General features: G+C 55.1%; 1 protein-coding gene across 1 annotated transcript; it reads right to left on the bottom strand.

Annotated features, from left to right (window-relative positions):
* Positions 1-1,001: 1,001 nt before the first annotated feature.
* FOXB1 (forkhead box B1) lies at positions 1,002-2,176 on the bottom strand. The gene has a single exon (XM_036389733.1). The coding sequence runs from the start codon at positions 2,093-2,095 to the stop codon at positions 1,133-1,135; it is 963 nt and encodes a 320-aa protein (XP_036245626.1). The 5' UTR covers positions 2,096-2,176; the 3' UTR covers positions 1,002-1,132.
* Positions 2,177-10,652: the final 8,476 nt, after the last annotated feature.

The following is a 10,652-nucleotide window of genomic DNA, read 5'->3' as shown; positions in this document are numbered from 1 at the left end:
CCTCTCGTCTGCAAAGCTCCAGCAGAAATCAGGATGACCTCCAGAGTTTGTACCTGCTGTTGTATTACTTTTCCACATTTTATCAGTGACTTCTACAGCTTTTCTTTAAGCTGTGTCGGGTCGTGTGCTTGGTAACAGGTTTATTTTTATTATGATTATGGTGGTTGTTTGGTTTTAAGCTATGAAGTAAATAGCTATAAAAATTTAAAAATAACAACAACAACCAAAAAAACCAACAACAAAGAAAACCTCAGCTCCCCCAAACCTTCGGGTTAACCCGAAGTTAACAGACAAGTCAACTCCTCCTCTCTTTCACCTGAAAACTACGGTAAACATCCACGTTACAACAGGTACTGCAAAAGGGACCTCATCTGATTTACAGTACAGATGCAAGTTCAGTATTTACATTAACACAGGCGCTTTGTAAACATGATCGGTGTGGCCGGCGGAGCGGCCGGCGCGGTTCCCCCGCGGGTCCCGCTCCGCGCCGCCCCCGCCGCTCCCTCACCTGCGGCCGCTCCCGCTCGGGGCCGCTCAGCCCGCGGGGCCGCGGCCCTGCCCCGCCGAAACGCACCCAACAAAGGACACCGAGCGCTTCCCGGCGTTTCCAAGATCCAAGCCTTTGCTGCTTGGAGGCTGGAAACGCCGCTGCTCTCACGCGGTGACACAGCAGCCATCCATGTTTGTGGTACTAGAGATTGGTCCTGTATAAACCCCTGCTTTTCCCCAGACAAAAGAAGGGAAAGAGGCATCGCCGAGCCAGGCTTGCCTGGTCGCCGACAAATCGAGGATGCCTGAAGTACTTTTGGAAAACTAGCAATGCCAGCGGCAGCTCCTACCGGGCGGGAGGGGGCGGGCCGGGCCGGTTCCTTTCGCCTCAGAAGAACGGAAAACAAAGTTCAGAACCAGGGGAGAAACCGAGCCGCGAGGGGAGGGCTCGGCTGAAGGGGCGAGGCGGAAAGGGAGCTCGGGCGAACCGCAGATCTCAGCTTCCCGCGGGGAGGTGTCTCTGCTTTCGAGGAAAAGAGTAGAGAGGGGAAAGAAGCGAAAGGAGGGAGAGAAGGGGAGGGAGGAGAGCTCCGAGGAAACTTTGGGAGAATGGGGAAGGCAGCGTCCGTGCAGGCGGCCCGGGTCAGTGCACAGCTACGGAGTGCAGGGCGGGCGCCGGGCTGGTGAGAGTCTCGCTGGGGGTGGCCGGGCTGCTTTGGCTGGTGGCCGTCTGCGAGGACGTGGGGCTGAGGGAGGGCGGCGAGTTCGAGAGGATGGTGGGGATGGGCGCGGGAAGGGCGGGCAGGGCTGGCACCGCGGCGGGGGTAGGCTTGATGGGGACGGGGATGGCCGGCAAAGTCTGCCCCCCATGGCAGAGCGGTTTGATGGGCACGCCGTAGGCGCCGTACTCGCTGCTGGCCATGGAGATGGGGGTGGCGGTGTCGATCATGCCGGAGCTGTACATGTGGGGCCAGCCCGTGCCAATGGAGCTGCCCACCGTAGTCAATTGATTGGGGAGGGGGTAGGCGGCCGGCATGGGCTGCATCGTGGAAAAGGCGAGGCCCCCGGGCATCTTGTACTCTCTGGCGATGATGTTCTCGATGGCGAAGGGGTGCTTGAAGCTGGAGGGCTGGGACACGCCGAGATTGTACGTGGACATCTGGGGCAGGTGGGTGCCGGTGGCCGCGAGGGCGCTGAGCCGCAGCTTGGCTTGCTGCTGCAGGTACTGCGCCGCGTCCGCCGGCTTGCTGGGCGCCAGGTGGTCCGACTTGACCACCTTGAAGCGCTTGCGGCGGCGCAGGAAGCTGCCGTTCTCGAACATGTCCCCGCAGCTGGGGTGCAGCGCCCAGAAGCTGCCCTTGCCCGGCTGGTCGGGGCGGCGCGGGATCTTGATGAAGCAGTCGTTGAAGGAGAGGTTGTGGCGGAGGGAGTTCTGCCAGCGCTGAGTGTTCTCCCGGTAGTAGGGGAAGCGGTCCATGATGAACTTGTAGATCTCGCTCAGGGGCAGCATCTTCTCCGGGGAGCTCTGGATCGCCATGGCGGTCAGCGAAATGTAGGAGTAGGGAGGCTTCTGATCGCTGTAAGTGTTTCTGCCCGGGCGAGGCATCTTCGCTAGGCGACCCTCGGAGATCTGCAGAAGGGCAGCGACAAGGGGAGGGGGCGGGAGGAGGGGGTAGAGAGGTGAGTCCGAGAGGATTTGCACGGACACCCAGCCGGGTCAGCCGGTGGCTCTGGGGCCAGGCTGGAGAAAGCAGGGCACGGGGAAGGGGCACGGTGGATCTCAGCCCTCGAAACGGGGGACGCGGGGGGTGGGGGTGGGGGAGTGGGGCGCAGATGAGGGCAGGAGAAAACAGCCCAGAGCCCTGTGCCGCCGCAGGGGGAAAAGCGATGTGCTTCTCCCAGCTCCGGCCTCCCTCAGCCTGGCCTTCCCGCAGGAGCCCACGTCCGTGAAGTTACTCTTGTGATAGCTCTGTCTTCTGGGCTCTGCGAGGATGAAGGGGACCCCATCCCCTCCCCTCGACTCCCACCCAACTCCATGCCAGCCCCTGCATGTGCCCACCTTAAAGTTGCTGGAAGTTGACAGTCCGCATCCGGGACGCAGCTGGGAGTCCGGACTCTTTCCCACTCGTCTCCTCCGGCGTGTCTCTCGCTCCTTCCGCGGCCACGCTGCTGCAGTTTAGTCCTGAGGAGGCAGCGAGCTGGCTTGGTTTTGGGAATCCTCCTGTACACCCCTCCCTTCGCCTTCGCGGGCTGAATCAGCTTCTTTTACACCACCGGCAGCTGCTCTGTAGCAGAGGCTTGTTTGCTTCTCTGCAGCGGCGATGAGCTAACTAGTTGCCTCCATGTCCTTCCTCTAACCATCTGATAGTTTTATGTGGTGACATGAGCAGAAAAGACCCCTGTAGAGGCGCTTCATTAATGTGCCACTTCTTTGCTATCATATGACAATCGCCTTGGGAGCAGGGGGAGGGGAGCAGGGAGGAGGGGGCTGGAGAGAAAGGCATAATCTGGTTTCATTTACACCTATTTACATGGACACCTTGGGCCAATGGGAATCATTTCCATTTGAAGACAAGGCGAGGGGTGAAAAGGCTCCGCCAGCGGAATTGCAGTGCGATGGTACCCGGTGGCTGGGGGTGGGGGGAAGGTATGCACTAACCTCTATGTGGACTTTGCAGGAAGCTTAGTCTGCAATTCACACTTACAAATGGAAGTACTGAGCAGTGGGATGTTTGACATGGAAATTGCTTGGCTGTGGTATTCTGTTTGTTCTGCATTGTTATCTGATTTGTATTATTGGCTAACTTAAGGCGACTGTTTCCCCTGTAACGAGGGACTTTCTCTTTGCCAAATCCGCTCTCCCCGAGCGAAGGTTTTTTCGAGCGGTAAGATCGGGGCTCCTCGGTAGCGCCCCGGGAAGTCAGTCCCGTCCCCCCCCCATCCTCGCACCCCGCCCCAGCCCCTGCAGGACCGCTGCTCTGGTTCCGCGGACCTGTTGGTGTAAAGACGCGGGAGTTGCTCTCAATGCCAAGCGAAGGGCTCACGAGCGGACACACGGTCCCGGTGTGCTCGGTAACCAGCTGCCTTCGCGCCGCCGCTCTGCTCGCGGGACCGGGGACTGTCCGGCCGCCCTCGAGGGCTCGGGGCTAACGGGTCCGTGCCAGCGTCACCCTGCTAAACATCGTCATCTTGACGCCTTCTGCGGGCTTTGCGTGATGTGTGTCAGACTGCTCGCCTGCCCGTGTGCTTCTCGGTGCGCACTTGTGTGTGTGGGAGCAGGCAGGATGTGGAGCAGCCGACTTGCGGCTCTTTCTGGTGCACGGTGCTCCCTCCTCCCCGGGAGCCAAGGCCCGATCCTGCAACCGCAGCCCAGACGAGCAGCTCGCTGCCAGCCTGTGTCCGTCCTGGGGGGAGGATCAGGCCCGGAAGGTGCCAGGCTTGCCCTGGCACAGGAGGGAAGTTTGCATGATGTGTATTCCTGAGGCTGCCGTGCATCCTGTCACCCTAGAGCCAGAAATGAAGATTGTCTCGGGAGCTGCGAGCCCGGGGAGGAAGAGCCTTTGTGGTGAATACACATCAACTCCATTAACAATATTTTCGGAGTCGGTCAATAACTCACCAAAACGTAACTTAAACACGATGAATTTAGGAGATTAAACAATTTCATTAATATTGAAATGGCTGAGGCTGAGCGCGCGCGCTTGAAATGCAAGCACACGTTTTTCAATATTAACAGAAGTACTTGAAAAGAAGAATAATGTCACCTTCTTAATTCAGCAAAAATAGCCGGGCTGGGGGAGGGAGAGCGGCGGCGGCGGCTCTGTGCAGCGCGGCTGCTGAGACACGGGCTCTGCGAGAGCCTTGGAGTCCTCTCGGAGGGACGGTCCCCATCAAGCAGGGCTCCCTCAAACCTGGCAGGGAGCCTCAAAACGCATTTTCACATCGCGACCAGCGCTGACCTCGTGGGTGTTAAACCGTGCTCCCTTCGCCCCAGCCCGGCTGCCCTCGGTCCCATCTAATCCCTCTCTCTCGGGGCAGGATGTCGTTTAGAGAATAATAAGTAAATGATTGTGTTTCTAGGAATCCGAGAAGCAGACCGGCCCCGCGCTGCCGAGCTAAGGAGCCCTTTTGAGGGGCTAGACCTGCCACATGCTACCCTCTGCCCCTTGCAGAGAGGGCCCGGGAGTGTTTGTGCTGCTCAGAGCCCGGGAGTTGCCTTGCTCAGTTAATCGGCTCTGAGATGCTTCATCCAGCCGGGCAGGGCAGGAAGGCAGCCTCCAAATTTTTTTTTTTTTTTGAGGGGGGGGGTGGGTAAGAGATGGTGGGACGATGATATTTGTTAGAGGGTAGGAAAGACAATACTCTGAAATGAAGAGGGATTCCTCCCAGCTTCCCCTAACACCGGACAGAAGGCTTCTGTTTTTGTGTTGAGAGCCCCCAAATAAGAGGGTGTAAGGGATACTGCCCTCCCACGCACACCACACACCCAGCTCCCCCATCCCCAACTTCTAACACTCCCAGTTCAGGTTTTGTCTCTCGGCCCAAGTTCACTCCTGGGATGCCCTATCTAAAAGACAGCTCAGAAAATCCACAAACTGACAAATACTTTTCCTCTTCTCTTTGCCGGTACCTTTTCTTTTCGAAGAAAGAAAAAAACAAACCAGCTGATGCAGAAAGGAACCTGAAGCTGTAAAGTTAAAGGAAAGTCGACTTCCGTTGTCATTTGCTACTCCGAGTGCAGACGAGGTATGGCTGTGAGGCGTCCGATGTTTTTTCCTGGTTTGTGTTTTTGGTTGTGGTTTTGGGGTTTTTTTTGGTTTTTTTTGGTTTTTTTGTTTGTTTGGTGGTTTGGTTGGTTTTTTTTTTGTTGTTGTTGTTTTGTTTTGGGTTTTTGGGGTTTTGTTTGTTTGTTTTGTTTTTGGGGTTTTTTTCCATTGCAAGGAATGTGCGATTGGAGGGGTAGGGCAGCCGAAGTCCTCCCAGTAACTGATACCCAAAGTTTCATCTCATGCTAAGCAAGCAACAGATGATAGACTTGGGCAATATAGCATTTAAAGGTAATTGTAGCATTTCCCTTTTACTTTGAAAGCCAACATTAGGGAGGAGGAGAAGGTGAAGTGAATCCAAATCCATTGTGTGGAAAACCAAAACAAATAGACGTTTTTCTGAAGTCTAATTCAAATAAGGGGCTCAGAGGAAGTGTTGGGAAAACTATATAAAATACACATAAGTCAATTATATCAATGTTCAAACCCAATGGAAATCTATTTCATACAAGAGCCATTCAGGCCTTGCATGGAGCCCATCATGGACCACCTTTCTGCATGGAAGGTTTGCAATAGCCCTCTTTCCCACAAGCAAGACCACACACGTTTACAGATTTGGTAATAATTTATGCTAATTTTCCTCCATAAATCCACAATTCGCCTCAGTGGCAAGCAGGGCTGTTGAGAGAGGAAAAGGAGACAGAAAAGTGACAAATACAATATTGATTTTGAATCCTTGTGGCTGCAAGCAGGTGTGTAGCTTTGCAGAGGGGAGGAGTGGGAGAGGGGCTGTGGGGGGAAGCCAAGAAGTTTTCCAAGGATAAAAAAACCCACTCTGTGTGAGAGAATACTCACAACCTTGTTAATATTTACAAACCAGTTGGGAGAAAAGAGGAGGGGGGAAGTACCAGCTTCTTAGGGTTTCCTAGGCTGCGAAACACAATGCCAGTGTCTGAGCAAGCTTCCCCCGTTTTGGAAAGTCAACTGCAGGCTGTTGGTTGCGGCTGCGTTTCGGCTAAGCCTTGCCCTCGTTTTTTTTTTTGTTTTTTTTTTGTTTTTTTTTGTTTTTTTTTGTAATGGTTCTGCTTCTTCTGCTTCTCAGGGGCTGAGGAGATGGAGGCCAAGGTACTTGGGGTCTCCTGCTTTTCTGTGTGCTTGAATTCTCGGTGCGGTTTCCCGAATAGCTCCGGCCGCTCTGGGAACGGCTGGGCTTTGTCCCACCCCACATTCTTCACCAAATCTGCCACTTTGGCGTGAAACTACTTAGCGCCCTTTCAAAAGGATTTTGTTCCTTTCCCAATGACCACTAAACCAACTCCCCCTGCCTGTCAAGGGCCGGATTGAGAACTGTTCCCCAAACCCGTATTCCCGATAGCTTGGGATGTGCTTTGTGCCCGGGGAGGCCGGGCCAAGCCGCGCCGCTGGGGGCTCCTGGCTCTGGGCACCGCGCTAGGCCGGCCCTGCCACCGCCCCCCGCTCTCTTCTCGCCGCTGTCGCCCTCCCGAGAGCCGGCTGCCTGTCCGCGCTGCCCTCGGCTGTCCCGTCGGGGATTTCAAGCGCCGCCAGCCCGAGCCGGCCCTCGGCCCCGCTGCGGCACTGCCGGGGCGCACCCCAGGACGGAGCGTCCCCCGTGTCCCGAGCCCATCGCTGTCGGGCCTCGGCCCCGGGCAGCCGTTCCGCACTTTTCCAGCGCTCAGAGAGCCCGCGCTGGGACCACCCGAATTCCTTAACCCTGAGAGGAGGCTGCTGTTCCCGCTCGTGGCTCTCGGCGCTGCTCCGGAGCACCTGGCTCCTGATCGGAGCCGGTTTCCCGGAGAGCTCTTTCCCCTCTGCCGCGGCGGTAAACGCAGCACCTCCGCCTCGCCTCCCTCCACAGGGCCGGGAGCTCCCTGGGCCGGCTCCGAGGGGTGCCAGGCTCACACCCTGGGAGTGCGTGAGGCCGGGCCGGGCGCGCAGCGCTGCCCGCGCCGCTCTCCGCGCCCCTCGTTGGCAGCAGCTGCCCCCGGCCGGGCTGCGGGCCCGGCCCCCCCGCGGGAGCGCGCAGGTGCGCGCGGGGCCGCGGGCTCGGGCGGCCGGGACTCCGCAGCGTTTTGTTAAGTACCGAGCTGGTAGCGCGGATTGCAGCTTGAGTCTCGACGTTATTGCCCTGAACGCCTGTCTTTGTGGTAAACTTCCCTCGCCTTCCCGGAGATGCTGGAGTATTTATCTACACGTCTGGGATTTATTGGTTTGTTTATTTATTTATTTGGAGAAGTATCAGGGGAGGCCTCGCAAACTTTTTTTTTTAATCTTCCCTTTTAAACAAATGTCGCATTTCAAGCTGCCCTCTCTTCTCCTTTTCACATTGTAGGAAATATTGAAAATGCCACCTTAGTATTGAAGGGATTAACTTGCTTTTCTCCCAGCCGCTAACTCTGGTGTAAAGGGAGCAGTAGATCAACTGTATAATGTGTGCACTGTTTGGTCATTTGTACAAGCAGAACAAAGGTTGAGCTAAGCCAAATTGCATTGCACTTGTGAACCGAGTCCCAATTTGAAGTATCTTTTACAGCAGGGGGAATGAGAACAATTTCGTGTATGTCTAAAAGGGAATAACAAAGCCACTTTCTAGAGCATCTCAAAGTGAAGTAGTGAGGCGTGACATTCCCAGGGTGAGGAGGGACAAAGGCAGGGTCAGGGGGATGAAAAAGGGAATCAAACAGCCACTTTCACATGTCTGCCCTCAACTGCTGCACCTCTCCATAATAGGAAACAACTGTTGTAAAAAGGGGGATTGCTCCCATTCATTCAAAATAGCAAATGATAGCTAAACAACATTGTCAAAACTGAATCAACTTCTGTGCAGTACCACCCAGAAAAAGGTATTGTGTTTTGGTTAATAGCTGGGTGGAGCAAACTTGATTTTCCTTTTTCTTTCTTTTCTTTCTTTCTTTTCTATCTCTTTTTTTGTTGTTGTTTTGTTTTTTTGGTTTTTTTTTTCCAAGGACTCTTCTTTCCAGATCCATCCGTTTCATAAACTTTATTTTTTATCATGAGCCTTTTTTAACGTAACATACTCATCCCATTCACACTTTCTCCTACAGTCTGCTCTTGCCTTGGTGTTCTGTTCAAAACCAGAAAACAAAAAATGTTAGGCTGAGTCCCGTTCTTGCTGCAGTCAGAGCGGCGGTTCAAAATCCGTAAGCAATGTAAATCTTCCTTGAATTGCATGTGCGTGTCGCTCGGCAAAAAACACCTTTAAATTACTAAGTTATTTCTTAGCCAAACATTGTGAAATGGTTTTTATGACAATTGACGATGATTTTAAATTGCATATCCACAAGAATAATGGCGCGCACGTTACGGTTGTTTCCCCTCTTTATAAGCAAAGGTAATAACCGCTTGAGGAATTCAGGCTCGGACAAACTTTTTCCCGCATTGTGTGAAGTCTTTAACGAGCCGGGCTTTAATTAGGGTCAGAACTTTGAATGCTTGTGTTTTTCTCTCTGTTGGCGGGGGGCATGTTTGCAAACAGATCCTCAAGTTGCCGCCGCGAAGGCGCAGCGCGGCGGGGGGGTGCGGTGCGGCTGTGTGGGCGCCGGGGCTCTGCACTTTCCCTTCCTGCCGCAGCGCCCCCTCCCCGCGCCGCCCCCGCCCGGCCGCCACCCACCAAGCTGCCCGGGGCCAGGGAACACAATTCCCGAGCCGGGGCTCCCCGCCCCCGCCGGGCCCCGCTCCTCGGTGGGACGGGACGGGGCAGCACCGCCCGCCGGAGCCCCCCCGGCGCTCGCACCTGCGTCCCGCGGGGAAGCGACAGCGCTTCCTCGGCCGCGCCTGTGTCCGCAAAGGCAGAGGGGCTGCTCGCCCCTCCCCGTGCTCTGGGCCGGCTTCAGCGCCCACCCCGCGACGAGGGGGATCCGCGGGGCCGGCGGTGCAGCGCCCCGCACGCTCGGGGCCGTGCAGCGGGGCGGGAGGGCAGGGCGGGACGGTGGCTGCAGGCGAAGCGCTCATTGCGCTTCCCGAGTCCAGCGGCTTCCATCGTTCCCTTGTATCTGTTGACATCCTCCGCTCTCGCCCGCTGTACTCACGATGCGAGCGAAGCTCCCGTCTTCCCATCAACCCTCAGCTCTGCAGCAAAAACCATATTAACCTTCTTTAATATTTCATTCCTGGAAGAAATTCCTTGGATCTAACTTTAGAAAAGACTTCCCCACAGCGATTTCAACCCATGTATTTTTTATCCGTATTTATTATCGAGAGAAATGGTAGTCATACAGCATCCAACCAGCTAAAGAGGATAGAATTTGATAAAGTATTTTTTCCCCTTTTGGCGAGCAAAGATTTTACATGGGAATAAAAGACATTGGGAATGGCAAAGCTTTTTGAGTTCTGAGAGCGAGATGTCTGCGCTGTCATTCAGAGGAGAGCCCTTTCGTATTTCTTCTACGAGGTAGTATTTCCGTCCAAGTTTGCTCTCTCTTGAGCCGCGACCTGTAAAAGCCTTGCTCTGTATTTTGGGTGACGGCAGTTTCAGCCGGCACGGCCGTTTTCTCGTCAAGGTAGAATTGCACTTGTAAGAAGCGCCCCCGGTAGCGGAAGGGACCCGGGGCCGGCGCTGAGCCCCGCGGACCTGTTGGCAGCCCCGCGTGGAGCCGCGCGGAGCCGGGCGGAGCTGCCTGGGTAAACTGCTTGTGTATTTCACATTATCATCCCGCTATCTGCAGGCAATGTAGATTTTCTAAAGATCTAATGAATAAACAACCAGCAAGTGCTGGCGGTGTAATTTACATTGTTAATGCCTACATGTGTATAATAAATATGCATTTGTATGTCTTCAAATAAACTCTTTTTAGTTTCTAACCTGTGGTGATTTTTTTAAAAGCTGTCTTTTCCAAGAAACCAATTTTCCTTTTCGTTTCCTGAGCTGGTAGGGATGGAAAAGACCTAGCAAAGCGCTTCACATCTGCTTTTCAGCGACGGCGGGGGATGCGCGGGCCCGGGCTCTGCCTGCCCGCCGCAGCGCGTCCCGGGCGCGCCGGCCACGGCCAGCTCCCCCGGCGCGGGATGGAGGCCGCGGCCAGGCAGCGGCAGGCACTCATTTCTCAGCGCAACTTGCCACGCTTTTAACAGCAGAACAATTTAAATGTACAATATTAGCTCACAGTATTAGTCTGGAGGTGCAAAGAACAATCCATTCAGAGACCGAGCTTCAAAGGCACCGGATTCCCCTCAAGGAAAAGTTTACAAATGTGGCTGCTCCCTCCCTCCTTCCCTGCCTCCCCCTCCTCCCCTCCCTCGCTGGAGACAAACGGTTTTCCCCGAACGTTTCTGTAGAGGGCATCCCTGACCAGATTTCTCCCACCTCGCCGTGCGCAGCCCGCTCCCCCCGCTCTGAACTGCGGAGCTCCGTGCGCGGCT

Source organism: Molothrus ater, chromosome 13 (assembly GCF_012460135.2).
Source record: "Molothrus ater isolate BHLD 08-10-18 breed brown headed cowbird chromosome 13, BPBGC_Mater_1.1, whole genome shotgun sequence".
In the NCBI taxonomy this organism is placed as follows: domain Eukaryota; kingdom Metazoa; phylum Chordata; class Aves; order Passeriformes; family Icteridae; genus Molothrus; species Molothrus ater.
Note: the sequence above shows the minus strand (reverse complement) of the source record. Positions and strands in the feature narration are given on the sequence as shown.